The sequence below is a fragment of the Cibotium barometz genome, chromosome 25 (assembly GCF_041138505.1).
Source record: "Cibotium barometz isolate CiBa-2024 chromosome 25, ASM4113850v1, whole genome shotgun sequence".
In the NCBI taxonomy this organism is placed as follows: domain Eukaryota; kingdom Viridiplantae; phylum Streptophyta; class Polypodiopsida; order Cyatheales; family Cibotiaceae; genus Cibotium; species Cibotium barometz.
The window spans coordinates 52498763-52515695 of NC_141070.1; the positions used below are offsets into that span (position 1 = coordinate 52498763).

The 16933-nt window shown below is 47.1% G+C and overlaps 1 protein-coding gene across 1 annotated transcript in view; it reads right to left on the reverse strand.

Moving 5' to 3' along the window:
• Positions 1–1033: 1033 nt before the first annotated feature.
• Positions 1034–16933, reverse strand: part of LOC147624720 (uncharacterized) — a 45808-nt gene continuing 29908 nt past the window's right edge. The window contains exons 4-6 of the mRNA XM_086819756.1: positions 1653–1720; positions 1456–1542; positions 1034–1369 (exon numbers count right to left, since the gene is read on the reverse strand). Of these exons, the coding sequence (XP_086675882.1) occupies positions 1283–1369; positions 1456–1542; positions 1653–1720 (242 nt within the window). The 3' untranslated portion in view covers positions 1034–1282. The remainder of the gene's footprint in view (positions 1370–1455; positions 1543–1652; positions 1721–16933) is intronic.

Genomic DNA, 16933 nt, shown 5'->3' on the forward strand with positions numbered 1-16933 from the left:
CACTATTTGGGCTATGTATTGATGAGATTGCATCCTTTGTGGTGGACAACTTTTGGAGGTAGAGGATCACCTTTGGCCCAAATAGTGATGCCTACATTGCTATACGCCGATGAGGTCCTCATCTCAAATTCAAAGGAGAGATTGCAAAAACACCTAGATGCTTTGGACAGATTTCTACAAGGAGAGAGACCTTACAGTCAGTCTGGGCAAAACCAAAGTATGATGGAACCCCTAACCACCTCACAACAATTCTTCCTATTTGGAGGGGCACAAGTGGAGATTGTGCCAAGATATGTAAACCTTGGAGTCACATTTACAAGCCCCATGTCAATTATGACTACTGCAGCTCCACTGACAAATTAGTACAAGGGCATGCTTCCTTGGCTCATTTGGAGAGACAATGCTTCCATGCACATTTTTACAAACCACGCACTTAGTGTTGGCTCTTTGGCACCCGAGTGCGCCCAGCAGCTAAGTATGGAGCAATACTTTGGGACCAAGATTGCAGGAGGATGTGTGGAGCAGCATCGAGAGGATGCAAGTGCTGATGTTGTCACGCATAATCAAGAGTACGCCATTGGTGCCGCATGACATATACGGAGTTTTGGGTAGCCCCACTAGTCACATATGGACCATTACTTATGTTCAACACATATACTTCCTGGACAGAGACCTCCCTCAACTAGCACTAGAGTCTTCTATGCAACTGTATTAGCTGTTACGACCCCAAGCACCAAGGATCTCCACCACAAAGACAAATCCATGAGATTCTTTGATGACATGACATGCCCTCACCATATCCACATCTCCCATCACATATAGAGTCATGTTTCAGTTTTCAGTTTTCATGTTCTTTTTCTCACTCTCTCTCTCTCTGTCTCAAACCATAAAGAGTCTTTTTCAGCTCACACTTTATCCTCTTGGCCTTGGACTACAAACCCTTGAGGTTGATCCATTCTTTTGAGATCTGCATACCTTTGTGTGGCAAGAGACATAATAGAGATCGTATTTCTTTTTTTCTTTAATGCAGATCTGAATTAAAGAAATTTTCTTTTTTTCCCCCTCGTATTTAAGTTTTGGACACACCATGATCTACAAAATCAATAATGCATCTCTGATGCATTCATTATTGTCTAATTATGAAAGTACATATCCTTTATCCTTTAAGCACCCAGTCAGCCAGGACAGACTATAGATTGATCTCCTTAAATGTCCGGTACAAACTCATAGAGACTTGCCGTTGATTCCCAACCTTCTCAATAGAGGCTGTTAAAGCCACATTTTAAATTTTCTTGGGGGTTTTCTTCTCAATGCTGGGAGTAAGAGAATCAAGCAAAGACTCACAAGCATCCTCAAGTAGATCAAGGACCTGCAAACATCAACTACCAATATGTCACACTTCCTTTTCAATCATGTTCTCCTATGATCCAAACCTAAGAGTTAAAAAGTTCAGACCTTCTCAAAGCCAGCTGCCCCCCCATAGTAAGGATCTGGAACCTCCGTCTCTTCATGCCTTTTGCAGTATTCGCACATCAGCTTCACCTGGCAAAAGGAGCACTCTAAACAGAAGCTTAATAGCAGACACTGGAGCAGATTCAATGATGAGTCTTATGTGTTGTGCATGGAAATGAGTCTATTGTGAACCCACCAACCTTTTTTTCTGAATTGGAAGGGAGAGTTTGCTTTGTGTTCCACTGCTTATGTGCCTTCAAGATATCCGCTGTTTCAAAGAAGAGCTTCAAGAGATGGTTGATAGAAGTACCCGATAGGTGCATTGTATATTAGAGACTAAAATACTTATCATCCAAAATGACTTGAATGTTACATAAATTCCTTCCCTAAATAATGACTTGAATGCAAGAATTACTCAAGGGAGAAAAAAAAAACAAGATTGAGGATAGCATGTGTGTCCAACACCAATGCTTGTGACTTGAACAGCACCATAATGCCCAGCAGCAGAACAGCAGCAAGTTCAGGAAGATGAATGGAAGGTTCAGACAGAGCAAGCTGCAGGGAATCTGAAACTTCTTACACTCGTAGAACTTAAGGCCCCTCCCCCCCCCCCAAACCAAAAACAAAAAAGTTAAAAAGCAAACAACCCTCCTAAAGAGACGGCAAGAAGGGGGAATTCCCTGCATGGCCAGCCCCTCTCGAAGGCTGACTACATCTGAGACGGAAGGAGGGGATAGTCAGGGCCAAGGGCAAGCAGAAACCTGGTGTTCAGCCATGACAGATATCTGATGGTGAGATAGATGAGCTCCAAGCCTGTACCATCCTCCTTGTAGTGGATGGCCCAGCCGACCATCACTGTGGGTAATGAAGTTACTATCCAAAGGCAGTAGCATGGAGACTCCCTGTGGACTCTATAATGACAGCAGCCTAGCTGCCAGCCCATGTGGCTAGCCAAGTCCACCTTTATGGCGAGTGAGCCATAGGAGTAGGAGATCTTGAAGGGGTGAAAAATGCCCCATTGGCATTTCTAGAAGGACGTCACAATAGGTGTTGGCATGTCCTATGTGTCAAAGTCACGCAGCAGCAGCAGCATGCACACCACCCTAGGGCACTGAGCAACGTCAGTGGCTGGGCTCCCATCTCCGAGCCGTTGCTCCCCCCCAAAAACCTGTTAGCAATCATCTCCTGTCTGTACATATCACATCAGGGCCTTTGTTGTGGGTGTGCCCGCCCATGTAGGTAGTTCCCTATTGTTTTCCTCATTTGTCCATTTCCCCAGTTTTGCTGGCTGTGGGGAGGCTGTTTGTGTACTGTCGGTTGTTGTATAACTGGCCGACTGGGTTTTCCCCATAGTACTGTGCTGGCCGACTGCCTATATGCTGGCCGACTGGGTCTTCCTCCAATCGTGGGCTTTTCTTGTGCTATCGGCTGTTTATAGCTGTCCGACTAGCAGCCTATTGCCATATATATAGGAGGCCTTGCCCCACACCTTTTTGTATTGGGTATGTGTACCGGATCTTGTATATAGCTTCTCTCTCTCTTCTGCGTTTGCTCTTCTGCACACACTTCAGCGTTTTTTTAGGCTGGTGGTTCTCTCTTGCGTTTGCTCATCTTCATTGTTGGTGTCTTGCTACGTTGTGCTCTCAACAATTTGTCTCATATCCGCTGCGTATTCCAACAAAACCCGGCCGAAGGAGATATCCATGACAAGGTGCCACCACGCCCTATACATGGCTCTTCGACTTCCCATGCTCTTGCATATGGGATAATCCACCACAACTTCTCGTCATGCGATAACTCGAGAGTAGCTACGAGAATTGCCACCTCCAACACTATGTCCACCAATGCTACTAGGCATGGGGAATAATGGTGTAACATGCGGAAGCTTCGTGGTCGAATCGGTAACTTCAATGCTCACAATTCACCAATCTTTCACGACGAGAATACTACACAAAATTGAAGTAGATGTGAAGAAAATATATATATATATATAGAGAGAGAGAGAGAGGGAGAAGAGGACACAATATTGGGTCCCAAATACCCTCTGTAGGGCCCCCACCACAAATGGTGTATTTGCTTTATTAGAATGATGCAAATCAGAAAATAAAGACTGAATCTTGACCTTCAATGTTCACCTTGATTGGAGCTTTCCCCTTGGTTGTCGTGGCCCTTGGAAGTGTCAATCCCTTGTGAATAATGAGATACTGGACTGAATTCCAGCATTGGGTTTATATACCCCCTCGTGCAATAATGAACCTCCAACAAATAAAATTCCGACTTCTTATCATTGACGTAGAGCTCGTTGCTTTCCAACAACTTCAGCACTTTCTCCACATCAATGTCGGGCTGCTCAACAGTAGCTGAAAATACCAATATGTCGTCCAGAAATATGAAGACACACTTGCCAATCAATTTCTTGAAAACCCGCATCATCATGCGGTTGAATGTGGCTGGGACGTTCGTCAAGCCAAAAGGCATGACTACAAATTCATAGTGAATCCGTTCCGTACGGAAGACTGTCTTAAAGATGTCCCCGTCAACAATCCTTACCTGGTGGTACCCACTCTTCAAATCAAGTTTTGAACACACCTTGGCCCCATTTAGCCTCTTGAGAATATAGTCTCTTCGAGGCATCGAGAACTTACTCTTGATAGTCAGCTTATTGAGTGCACGATAATCAACACACAATCGAGAAGACCCATCCTTCTTCTTGACAAACAGGATTGGTACTGCAAATGGCGACACACTAGGACATATGAAGCCAGATTGCAACAATTCTTGGAGTTGGCGGTCCAACTCCGATTCCATTGCCTTGGAAACGCGGTATGGAAACTTGCTCGAGGGATCCGAGCTTGGGAGGAGGTCTATCTTGTGGTCCTCCAGTCTAAACGGGGGGAGCTAGGGAGGGAGATTGTCCCGAAGAAAAATCTTCTAGAACTTTTCATGAAGAGCCAAGTACTTCAAGGAAGAATTGGCTATTGCCTGGGCAATCCGGATGTAAATCATCGCACAATGTGCGCCTTTCTTGATTGCTCGTTTAGCCAACAAGTGGCTTATGAGCAAAAAGTTCGAGATTCCAAGCTCACACTTAGTGGTCACTGGGGTGTTGGACACATTCCGACTAATCTAGAAAGTGTGCCTATTCCAATTGATATCTGGCTGGAACTTGTGAAACCACTGAATTCCCAAAATTATGTCTGCTCCTATGAGAGGGACAACCATAAAATCGCACACAAACTCTATGCCTTGAATAACCAATTTAGCACCTGGAGCTTCAAACTTGATGCTCGTCATCATGCCTGTGCTAAAACCCTCAACTTTCTTGTCCACCGAAGTCAAGACGAGACAGGCGCGCCGAGCGGCTTGTTCCTTGACCACATCCTCCGTGCTGCCGCTGTTAAATAAGACAACTACTCTCTGGCCACCTATGTAGCCAAAGGTCTTGAGCAATTCATTGTGCTCATACTCCTGATCATGGACACCCTTCTGCTTATCTTCAAGCTCCCGACTAATGATTGCACCAACTGAAGCACTGGGATCCGAAGAACTAGGGACAACCGTTGGGGTCTGTGTGGGAGATAGGCTCACCACTGAAACTGTGGAAGTTGGGGTGGCTGTCTGTGGAGTAGTAGTCTTCTTAGGGCACTCCCTAGAAGTGTCCTTTTGCATGACAAAAGAAACACCTACCCTCCTCCTAGTACTAAGCTATCTCCTCAACACTCAATTTACCACTGGTCTTGCTTGTCGAAGCTTTCTGGTCTGGAGTAAGCTTGGGCGCATTGGTCGAGTTCTTGGAGTAGAGGCTCCCGTGCTCTGTTCCAGGGAAGACCGCGTCTGGTTCTGCCCTTTTTCCCCCGAGGCATTCGCCTTGGGAGTGGCAAGCTGGGAAGTCTTGGGCTTTCCACCATTGTGCTTTATTTCCGCACTCTGCGCAAGTGAGAGTGCGTCTTCGAAGGTGGCTGGCCTAAACATACGCACCTCCCACTCGATTTGCGTGTCAAGGCCATAAAGGAACTGTCCTTTCTTGTCCTTGTCAAATAAGCCCAACTGCAAACATAAGTTTGAAATTTTATTGGCAAACTGAAGGACTGGTTACGCGTTTTAACGCGCTCCCCTAAACTCGTCTTCGAGTCGCTCAAGGTAATGGAGTGGTAGAAATTGCCGCTTAAGGTCAAGGACAAATGCTTCCCAAACATAAGTCGCCATACCTAATCTGGTGTGGGCATGAGCCCACTGGATCCACCAAGGAATACCTCACCTTCCAAGTACCAACTAGCCAAGATCACTCTGTCACTATCACTTTTTCTAATAGTAGCAAAATAAGCTTCAAACTGATGCAACCAAGAATAGAGAGTTGCGGGATCGAGTTTACCATTCTACTTACTGAAGTTCATTTTCTCGAGAAAATGACTCAAGAAAGCCGCTGGTGTCATTCTTGCGTGTAAAGCCGGAAGGTATCTTTCGTGTTTCACGTGTCACCTGGTGTCGTCTTCCATCTATCGAATCTCCAATGCACGCATCTGCAACTTGAGCATCGAACTTGGCTACGGTCGTGACCCTTCAGAAGGGTCATTTTGTAGAGGATCTAGAATATGGGAAACAAAAGGAGTGGGAGGAGTAGACGGAAAAAGAGGAGCTAGAGAACGGGTGCGCTCTTCTAGGGCCAAGATCTGCGCCTTCTGCTCTTTTGTAACATGCGGAAGCTTCAGGAGAGATTGGTAACTTCAATGCTCATAAAATCAGCACACTTTTCACGACAAGAATAACGCACAAAACTGAATATAGATGTGCAAATAATAGAGACATAGAGGGAGAAGAGGACACGGTATTGGGTCCCGAATACCCTCTGTACGGCCCCTACCACGGATGGTGTATTTGCTTTCATTAGAATGATGCAAAATCTGAAATAAAAGACTGAACCTGAATTTTCTTGGCTGAGATAGATCTCTGCCCTTGATCATCAATCCTTCACCCTTGCGTTAGCTTCTCCCTTGGTTGTCCCGGCCCTTGAGTAGCTTCAGCACCTTGTGAATTATGAGATGGTTGGACTGAATTATGCCTTGGGTATTTATATATATACCTAGATGAATCCAAGAACATGCCCAAATTCACCTTTTAGGAACGTGCATGTTATATACTCACGGTAGTCAACCCACAAGACTATTTAACTATCAACTCCATTATGCATAGTATGGACTAGATACTACGACATCCCCACTAACGTCATCAATGCCCAATAGTGGGTGTAGAACTCTGTATCAAGATATGCTCTCACACACGCACTCCACAAATGCCTTGGGTATTTATACCCTTTTGTGATGCTGGTCGGCTGGTTTATCCAGGTCGGTTTGCTGAAAATAGACCCACGACCTGCTAAAGTAGCATTAAATGCTAATAAAGCTCACGTTTCACATCTACAGCCCTGGCCACCTGGCTGGGCTATTGTCCAGGCTGTTGGGGCTCTAGCCACCTGCAGTCCTAGCTGCCCTATGGGCTAGCCGACCGGCTAGGCTGGCCCAAAGGCTAGTCGGCTGCCTGGCCAAGCCCTCTTGGGCTGGCCGACAGCCTGCCCAACCCCTCCTTGGGCTGGTGGGCAAGTCCTGGGGCCTGCCTAGCCCCTTTGCCCAAACATGGGATATAATACTCCCCCTTCTAGGGTAGCCCTAAGGGATGCCCCCTTCTGGCATCTGGTCACAGACCAAACACACAGAGCAACTGACATCATTCCAAAGGGAGACTCACAGCGCGGACTGGCAGTGATTCATGTGCAAGACAATGCACACTTGACCTTAGATGCATGTGCAGGACAATGCACACCTGACCTCGGACGAATGGAATGAAACCCTGGCTGACTCGTCTCGGACTGGGCTCACATGGGACCAGTTTTTCACCCCAAGTCCTGCACCTTCTTGTTCAGATATGTCTATGTGGCATCAAAGTACGGGATGCATGTAACATCCCCTTCTGCTTAACTTGACGGAAGTTGCATAGCCTCCAAATAATCTATCAATAAAGCCGGATAGTCATCAAAGAACTCTTTGTTAAGCCATACCGCTTTGTGGGTCCCTCGGTTATGAAACTTTGTGAGGAACTGTCTTTGCCTTCGGCCTAAGCCATGCTTGAAGCACTGCAAAAGGATCTGTTCTAGAACCATTACTTCAACTTCATCAATGATATCTGGTTCCGCTTCGTCTTTCACTACTGAAGGGATCGGACCTGCATATGATTTTAACCAACTAACATGGAACACATCGTACATAGTCCAACTCGGAGGTAGCTTCAACTTCATTGAGACCTCGTTAATCTTTCTCTGGATGGGAAAAGGTCCGAAGCTCGTAAATGACAACTTTGGGCATCGCTTGCCCACCTGTTTCAACCTTTGCTTCATAATCCGAAGATACACCCAATCACCTTCTGAAAACTTCATATCCATTCGGTCTTTGTTGGCCTGTCGTGTGTATGCCTCCTGCGCTTTAGCCAACCTGTCTTTTACTGACTCCAAAATCTCCTGGTAAAACTCCGTCAATCTGTTCGCTTCAGGTACTGACGACGAGGTTCTGGTCAATAGCGACTGGAATGGTCTTCCAAACGCTGCCTCATATGGAGTCATGCCAATAGCTGAAGAAAAAGAATCATTCAAAACAGCTTGAACTAAAGGCAAATAAGATTCCCACTTATCTTGTTGATCGTGGACATAACATTTCAGCACATCAAAGACCAACTAGTTGTAGATTTCTATCTGGCCGTCCGTCTGTGGGTGAAATGCACTGGAAAAATTCAATTTAGTACCAAAGTTATCAAACAATGCCCTCCAAAAATGACTGGTAAACTTGGCATCTCGGTCTGACACTATGGTCCTAGGGATCCAGCCGATCGAGTACCAATGCCGAATGACAAATGGACAACATCTTCGGCAGTCACATTGGCCTTGCATGGAATAAGCATAACAAATTTACTAAATCTATCAACTATAGTCAAGCACTGAGTATTACGCGTACCCGGACTGGGAGGCAGGTTCATGACAAAATCCATCGTCAAGGACTATAACAACCCTATCTTCTTCCCACGAGGACCTTTCACCTTTTGACAAATATCACAGTGTTGTACATATGAAAACACATCTCGCCTTATCTTTGGCCAATAGTCCCTATGACCACCAGTAATGGCGTCATGGACGTCATGGAAAAGAGCTGCCCTGAACGCCTTCATGACACACAGTCAACCTTTGTAGAAAAGCCCCAACCATCGCGTATCAAAAAGTGGCTTGGTCCTGTGGCATCCAATGCATGTTCCCATTGTGTACCGAATTCCTCGGAATCCACGTACGTGTGCTTCATGTCATCTAGTCCCGTACCAACAAGGTCGAGTCTAGTGGTCTAAATCAAAGTCACCTGTCCCTTCCGACTCAAAGCATCGGCCACTGGATTGACCTTTCCTGGAAGGTACTCAATCATACCACCGAATTGCTGGAATATCTGGCTCCAACGGTGCTGTGTCGATCACTCCACTGTGTACTTGGCATTGTCTGAATCCAACGTAATGCTTGATGGTCAGTGCGAAACTCAAAGTCACGGCCATGAAAATGTTTCCAATGTTTCAAGACCTGTATAACTGCGAGGAGTTCTCAATCGTAGACCGAGTACTTCTTTTCTGCGGGCAGTAACTTACGAGACATGTAAGCTACTGGATGACCATTCTGTTGTAATACACCTCCAATTGCGATATTTCTCACATCGGTGATCACTTGGAACGGCTCGTCCCACGAGGCAAGTGCGATATTTCTTGATCGCTTCTGCTAAAGCCACCTTGAGGTTCTTGAATGCCTCCAACACTCGTGGAGTCATTCGAATCCGTTGCCTTTTAGTCTTAACACCCTTTAGCAGATCGGTGAGATCCACTGAGAGGTCAAAAAACTTGTCTATGTGGGTGGGGTATACCTGGCATATACCCACAAAGAATCTGATGTCATAAGCAGTCTGTGGTACTTCTCAATTGACAATCTCGACCACCTTGGCCGGATCAAGTCGAATGCCTTCTGCACTAATTATATATCCAAGGTAATGAACCTCGAACAAATAAAATTCCGACTTCTTCTCATTGACGTAGAGCTCGTTGCTTTCCAGCAACTTCAAGACTTTCTCCACATCAATGTCATGCTACTCAACCGTAGCTGAAAATACTAATATGTCGTCCAGAAATATGAACACACACTTTCCAATCAATTCCCGAAACACCCGCATCATCATGCGGTTGAATGTGGCTGGGACGTTCTTCAAGCCAAAAGGCATGACCACAAATTCATAGTGGGCCCATTCCGTACGGAAGGCTGTCTTGGGGATGTCCCTCTCCACAATCCTCATCTGGTGGCACCCACTCTTCAAATCGAGTTTCGAGAATACCTTAGTCCCATTCAACCTCTCGAGAATATAATCTATTCAAGGTATCGGGAATCGACTCTTGATGGTCAGTTTATTGAGTGCACGATAATCGTCACACAAACAAGAAGACCCATCTTTCTTCTTGACAACAGGATCGGTGCTACAAATGGTGACACGCTGGGGCGGATGAAGCCAGATTGCAACAATTCTTGGAGTTGGCGATCCAACTCCGGTTCCATTGCCTTGGAAAGGCAATATGGAAACTTGCTCGGGGATTCCGAGCCTAGGAGGAGGTCGATCTTGTGGTCCTCCAGTCTAGATGGGGGGAGCTGGGGAGGGAGATTATCCTGAAGAAAAAATCTTCCGAAACTTTTCATGGAGAGCCAAATACTTCTCCGAAGCACTAGCTACCGTCTGGATGTAAATCATCGCACAATGTGTGCCTTTCCTAATTACTCGTTTAGCTTGCAAGTGGCTGATGAGCGGAAAGTTCGAGATTCCTGGCTCACACTTAATGGTCACTGGGACGTTGGACACATTCCGGCTGATCTGGAAAGTGTGCTTGTCCCAGAAGGAACTTTTGAAACCACTGAATGCCCAATATTATGTCTGCTCCTACAAGAAGGGCAACCATAAAATCACGCACAAACTCTATGCCCTGAATAACTAACTTAGCACCTAGAGCTTCATACTTGACGCTCGTCATCATGCATGTGCTAAAACCCTCAACTTGCTTGTCCACCGAAGTCGTGACGTAACGGGCACGCCGAGCGGCCTGTTCCGTGACCACGTCCTCCGTGTTGTCGCTGTCAAACAAGACGAATCTCTGGCCACCTATGTAGCCAAAGGTCTTGAGCAATTCGTTGCGCTCATAATCCTGGTCATGGACGCCCTTCTGCTTATCTTCAAGCTCCACCTAATGATTCCTCCAACCGAAGCATTGGGATTTAAAGAACTAGGAACAGCCACTGGGGTCTCTGTGGGAGCTGGACTCACCACTGAAGCCGTGGAGACTGAGGCGGCGGTCTTTGGAGAGGTAGTCTTCTTAGGACACTCCCGAGAAGTGTGTCCTTTTGTATGACAAAAGAAACACCTACCCTCCTTGTACTGAGCAATCTCCTCAGCACTCAACTTGCCACCGGTCTTGCCTGCCTCCGCTTTCTGGTTTAGAGTAATCTTGGGTGCATCGGTCAAGTTCTTGGAGCCAGAGGCTCCCATGCTCTGTCCTAGGGAAGACCCCATCTGGTTCTGGCCTTTTCCCCCCGAGGTGGTAGCCTTGGGAGTAGCCGATTGGGAAGTCTTAGACTTTCCGCCATTGTGCTTCATTTCCGCACTCTGCGCAAGCGAGAGTTCGTCTTCGAAGGTGGCTGGCCTAAACATACGCACCTCCCACTAGATTTGCGTGTCAAGGCCATACAAGAATTGCCCTTTCTTGTCCGTATCAGATAAGCCTAATTGCAAACATAAGTTTGAAATTTTATTGGCAAACTGAAAAACTGGTTGCGCGTGAGAACGCGCTCCCCAGGACACGCTACCCTAAACTCGTCTTCGAGTCGCTCAAGGTAATGGAGCGGTAGAAAAAACTTCCCATGCTTCCACTTATGGGGTAATCCAAGGCACCTTCTAGCCATAGAACACGCTCAAAATCGCCAACCTTCCAACAATAAAATGGCCCCTTGCCCCCCCCACACTGTTCATTGATATTCCGGGATTTCTTTGGTGTATATAGCAAAGTTACACTAGCTTCTGTCTCTCTTGCATCTATGTATTGCTCTCTACAGTAGTTGTCTTCATTTCCGCTGTGCATTCTGACATGGTATCAGAGAGCCCCAGGTGGCTTGAAGCTTGGAGACAGTGGAACGTCGAGGGGTTGCTGATTTAGGTGCTGATTGGAGACTGTTTTGGACTGTACAGGACTTGGAGATCGGGTAAAAGGCGGCCATCATCGTTGGACAGCCACCTTGCATTCTATTTGCAGCCTCTTCTTCTTCTTTTTTCCCACCCACCCTCCCTTCACAAGACCTTGTGAACCCTTGAGATGGCAGATTTGCTTGAGATGGCTGAGAAGCACGTGAAGATCCCGACACTCCCCGCGTTCCCGGTGGACCGCCAGTTGGACGGAAACAACTACGACATATGGAAGGTAATGATGAAATCTGTTTTGGAGTCTTATGACTTGGCTAATTTGATTGTTGTTGGGGTTCCACGGCCGGAGTTAGAGGACGGGGAGTTACCCTCTATTCGGAAGGAACGGGAGGCACAGGCACAATTATGGGATCGTGTCAATGCCAGAGTCCATTCTTTCATCTTCCTCAATTACACACCACAGGTAATCAATCATATAAAGCATATGACGCTGGCCAGTGAGGGCCGGATGGAGATCATTCCCAATGGCAGAGGGGAGAAGCATTCCTCTCGTGTTCTTTACGTCCCAGCACTTGGTTTTCATCTGTTGTCAGTGCATGAGGTGTGCAAGACTAGTTTCCGAGTGGAGTTTGAGGAGCATTATGTTGTTCTACGGGACCGCGAGACTGGCCAGGTTGTTTGGGAAGGCGACGTGGAAAATGGTATATACAAACGCTCCGCACTCTCCTCTCTGACAAGTTCTCAAATTGGTAAATTGTGGCACTTTCAGTTTGGCCACTTGAATGTGGATGCGCTGCAACGAGATTTCCGTGACCAGATGGTGGTTGGCTTGCCGGATGTTGGCAGCAGGCAAGGACGCTGTAATTCTTGCATTCGTGGTAAGCAGCACAGGGAATCTTTTCCGAAGCAAGCTTCCAGGCAGGCTTCGAAACCTTTGGGGTTGGTACACACTGACTTGTGTGGACCTATGCAAACTGCACCCTTGGGAGATTCTTTGTACTTTATGCTGCTTGTTGATGATTGTTCCAGATTCACATGGGTTTATTTCTTTTCACAGGAGGACCAAGCTTTTGCTCGGTTCAAGGAGTGGCATGTGATGGTGGAGAAAGAGTCTAGCTTGCAGGTGAAGACTCTTCGGGCTGACAAAGAAGGAGAATTTTCTTCCAATGCTTTCGTGAGATTTTGTGCGGAACATGGCATCAAGCGGGAGCTGGCCAATACAGGTTCGCCGTCAAAGAATGGAGTAGTTGAACGTAAGAATGGGACTTTGGTGGAGATGGCGATTGTCAAGAAGAAAGATGGGTCTTCTCGTTTGTGTGTCGATTATCATGCACTCAATAAAATGACTATCAAGAGTCGATTCCCGATACAGGTTCGCCGTCAAAGAATGGAGTAGTTGAACGTAAGAATAGTCCATATCCTCAACCGTTCTCCGACGACTTCAGTACCAAACATGACTCCCTTTGAGGCATATTTTGGCGAGAAACCTAATGTCTCCCATTTCCGTGTGTTTAGGAGCAATGCATATGTTCACATTCCAAAGAAGCAGAGGGGAAAGCTCAACTCAAAGTCCCAAAAGCTTGTCTTTGTGGGTTATAACGCTCTTTCCAAGGGATACAAGTTGTATGATCCAGAGAGGAACGAGATTGTTGTCAGCAGGGATGTGGTCTTTGATGAGCATGTTCCGGTTTCCACTGTTGATGACCCACCACTTCTTGGAGACCCAAAAGATTTTGATGATGATTCCCAGTCCATTGTTCCAATTCGGGAGTCGGGTGTCACGAAGCTTCCCTCCGAATGGACCACAGAGGACGGACCTCGAAGATCGCACAAAGTTCGTAATAAAAGTCATTCAGCAGAGCTCTTACAAGTAAACTATGCTTTGATGTCTCATATCATGTGGGACAAAGAGGCCACTTCCGTCGTCAAGGAAGCCCTTGCACAAGATACTTGGAGGAAAGCCATGCAGGTGGAACTGGATGCCATTGAGAAGAATAACACTTGGGAGTTGGTACCGAGGCCGTCAAAACGATTTGTCATTGGTGTCAAGTGGGTCTTTAAGACCAAGTATACGTCAGATGGGTCGGTGGACAAACACAAAGCCAGACTTGTGGCTAAGGGTTATGCTCAGTGGCCTGGCATCGACCATGAGGATACCTTTGCACCGACAGCGAGAATAACCATGATTCGGACCATTCTTGCCCTTGCTTCTTCTCAACAATGGCCCGTATATCATATGGATGTTAAATCTGCGTTCCTTAATGGTAACCTGCAGGAGGAGATGTATGTTGAGCAGCTTCCAAGCTTTGAGGTTCCAGGATCAAAGGGGATGGTTTACAAGTTGCGGAAGGCCTTGTATGTCTTAAGCAAGCTCCCAAGGCTTGGAATCAGAAGATTGATTCCTTCTTTCGATGGACTGGATTTCAAAGATCGGTTGCAGATCCCAACCTATATCTCTTTCAAGAACGCGGCATGGTCACGTTGATCATCCTTTATGTGGATGACCTCATTCTCACCGGCAGTCATATGGAGCACATTGCAATGACGAAGGCTGCCTTGTCAAAGGAGTTTGAGATGACCAATTTCGGCTTACTCCACTTCTTCTTGGGATTGGAGATCTGGCAGACCCAAAGGGGGTTCTTTGTCTCTCATCATCAACGGTATGTTCATGGGTTGCTTGAAGCCTTTGGAATAAAGAACTGCAAGTCTATCACGTCGCCGATGGACCCGAACACGAAGCTTACAGTGAATGATCCTTGTGAGCGAGTTGATGCCTCTGTACTGGAAGCTGGTTGGTTCATTGATCTGGTTGCTAAACACTAGATTAGACTTGAGCTTTCCTGTGGGGCTGTTGAGCTTATTCATGCAAACACCGTTGAAGTCTCATTGGGACACAGGATTGCGGATCTTGCGGTATCTGCAAGGTACGAAGGATCTTTGACTCTTCTACACCGCTGGAGGTGACACGAAGGAACGAGTTCAACTCCAAGGTTGGAGTGACTCAGATTGGGGAGGAGATCCAGACACGAGGAGATCCACATCAGGCTACAATTTTTCCCTTGGCTGAGGAGCGGTTTCATGGAGCAAAAATAGGCAGCCGACTATTACCTTGTCATCACAGAGGCAAAGTATCGGGCTGCTTGTGGTGCTACTTGCGAGGTTGTGTGGCTCCGGAGGTTGCTTGGCGAGATTGGGTTTCCACAGAAGGAGCCCACGGTCATCCAGTGCAATAACCAGAGCTGTATCGCTATTGCTCGGAACCTGGTCTTCCATCCCCGGACCATGCACATAGAGATACAATATCACTTTGTTCGTGAGAAGATCTTGGTTGGTGACATCTTGCTTCTTTATTGTTCGACGGAGAACAATGCGGCGGACCTCTTCACGAAGTCTCTACCTCAGGCTATGCTCCGGTAGCACTCCAACTCACTAGGGTTGGTTCCACATCCAGGAGCTGAGAGGGGGTGTTAGCAGTCATCTCCTATCTATACACTATGTCAGGGCCTCTGTTTGTGGGTGTGCCCGCCCAATTTTGGTGTGTCCCCATTTTTCCTCCCTTCCATGTATTTTTTTCCCATTTCTTTCTGGGTGTAGGAGGGCTGTCGGCTACCTTCATTTGTTGGCCGACTAATGTTCTCTGACCCGACCTGGTGTGCTGCTCTAGCTGACTACAGATCTACTGGCCGACTGCCCATTTGCTGCCCGATTGGGCTGGAGCAGGTCATGGGCTCCTGTCGGCCTATTTTGTGTTGGCCGACCAGCAACCTGGGGCCATATAAAATGGCCCCTTGCCCCCCCACACTGTTCATTGTATATTCCAGGATTTCTTTGTTGTATATAGCAGAGTTACACTAGCTTCTCTCTCTCTCTTGCATCTGTGTAATGCTCTCTACAGCAATTGTCTTCATTTCCGCTGTGCATTCTGAGAGATAGATCTCTACCCTTGACCTTCAATCCTTCACCCTTGCGTTAGCTTCTCCCTTGGCTGTCTTGGCTCTTGAGTAGCTTCAGCACCTTGTGAATTATGAGATGGTTGGACTGAATTATGCCTTGGGTATTTATACCCTATTCTGATGCTGGTCGGCTGATTTATCCAAGTCGGTTTGCTGAAAATAGACCCACGACCTGCTAAAGTAGCATTAAATGCTAATAAAGCCCACGTTTCACACCTACAACCCTAGCCGCCTGGCTGGGCTGCTGTCCAGGCTGTTTGGGCAACCCCTAAGCTCTGGCCACCTGCAGTCCTGGCTACCCTATGGGCTAGCCGACTGGCTAGGCTGGCCCAAAGGCTAGTCGGCTGCCTGGCCAAGCCCTCTTGGGCTGACCGACAGCCTACCCAGCCCCTCCTTGGGCTGGTGGGCAAGTCCTGGGGCCTGCCTGGCCCCTTTGCCCAAACATGGGGTATAATACCCCCCCCTTCCCCCCCCTTTCTGGGGTAGCCCTAAGGGATGCCCCCTTCTACATGCAACCTACACAGATGTCTGGCATCTGATCACAGACCAAACACACAAAGCAACTGACATCATTCTAGAGGGAGACTCACAACGCGGACTAGCACTGATTCATGTGCATGACAATGCACACCTGACCTTGGACGCATGTGCAAGACAATGCACACCTGACCTCGAACGAATGGAGTGGAACCCTGGCTGACTCGCCCCGGACCGGACTCACATGGGACCAGTTTTCCACCCCAATCTGCACCTTCTTGTTCAGATATGTCTACGTGGCATCCAAGTGTGGGATGCACGTGACATCCTTCAATTTGGTGCCCTGTTCTGCGATTGCTCGCATCATCTATTGGAACATCTCAAGTACACTCATGCTTGATGCCCTCAATGGACTGCCTGGTGCACTTTAGTCCCAAGGTTGTCGTTCTCTCTCTTCGTCGTAGCTCGCCATAGCAAGAAAATGCACTTTCTTTCCAGAGCACAATCTGACCATCCACTATGCGCGTGGGAGACTTCCGGAGGCTGAAAACCAACCGTCCTTCGAGGGACAGGCGTCACACCGAAAGGGGTGGTCCACCGGAGTCTAGAAACCAACCACACAAACGAGGAATTTTTTCCTTCTTTTTTTTGGGTTTTTCTTCTTTTTCTGGCTGAATCTTCACACTTGAAGAAGGCTCTGATACCAATGTAACATGAGGAAGCTTCGTGATGTGCAGAAAATATATAGAGAGAAAGAAAGAAAGAAAGAAAGAAAGATTTTATTAACGTCTTCCAAAAGACCGAACT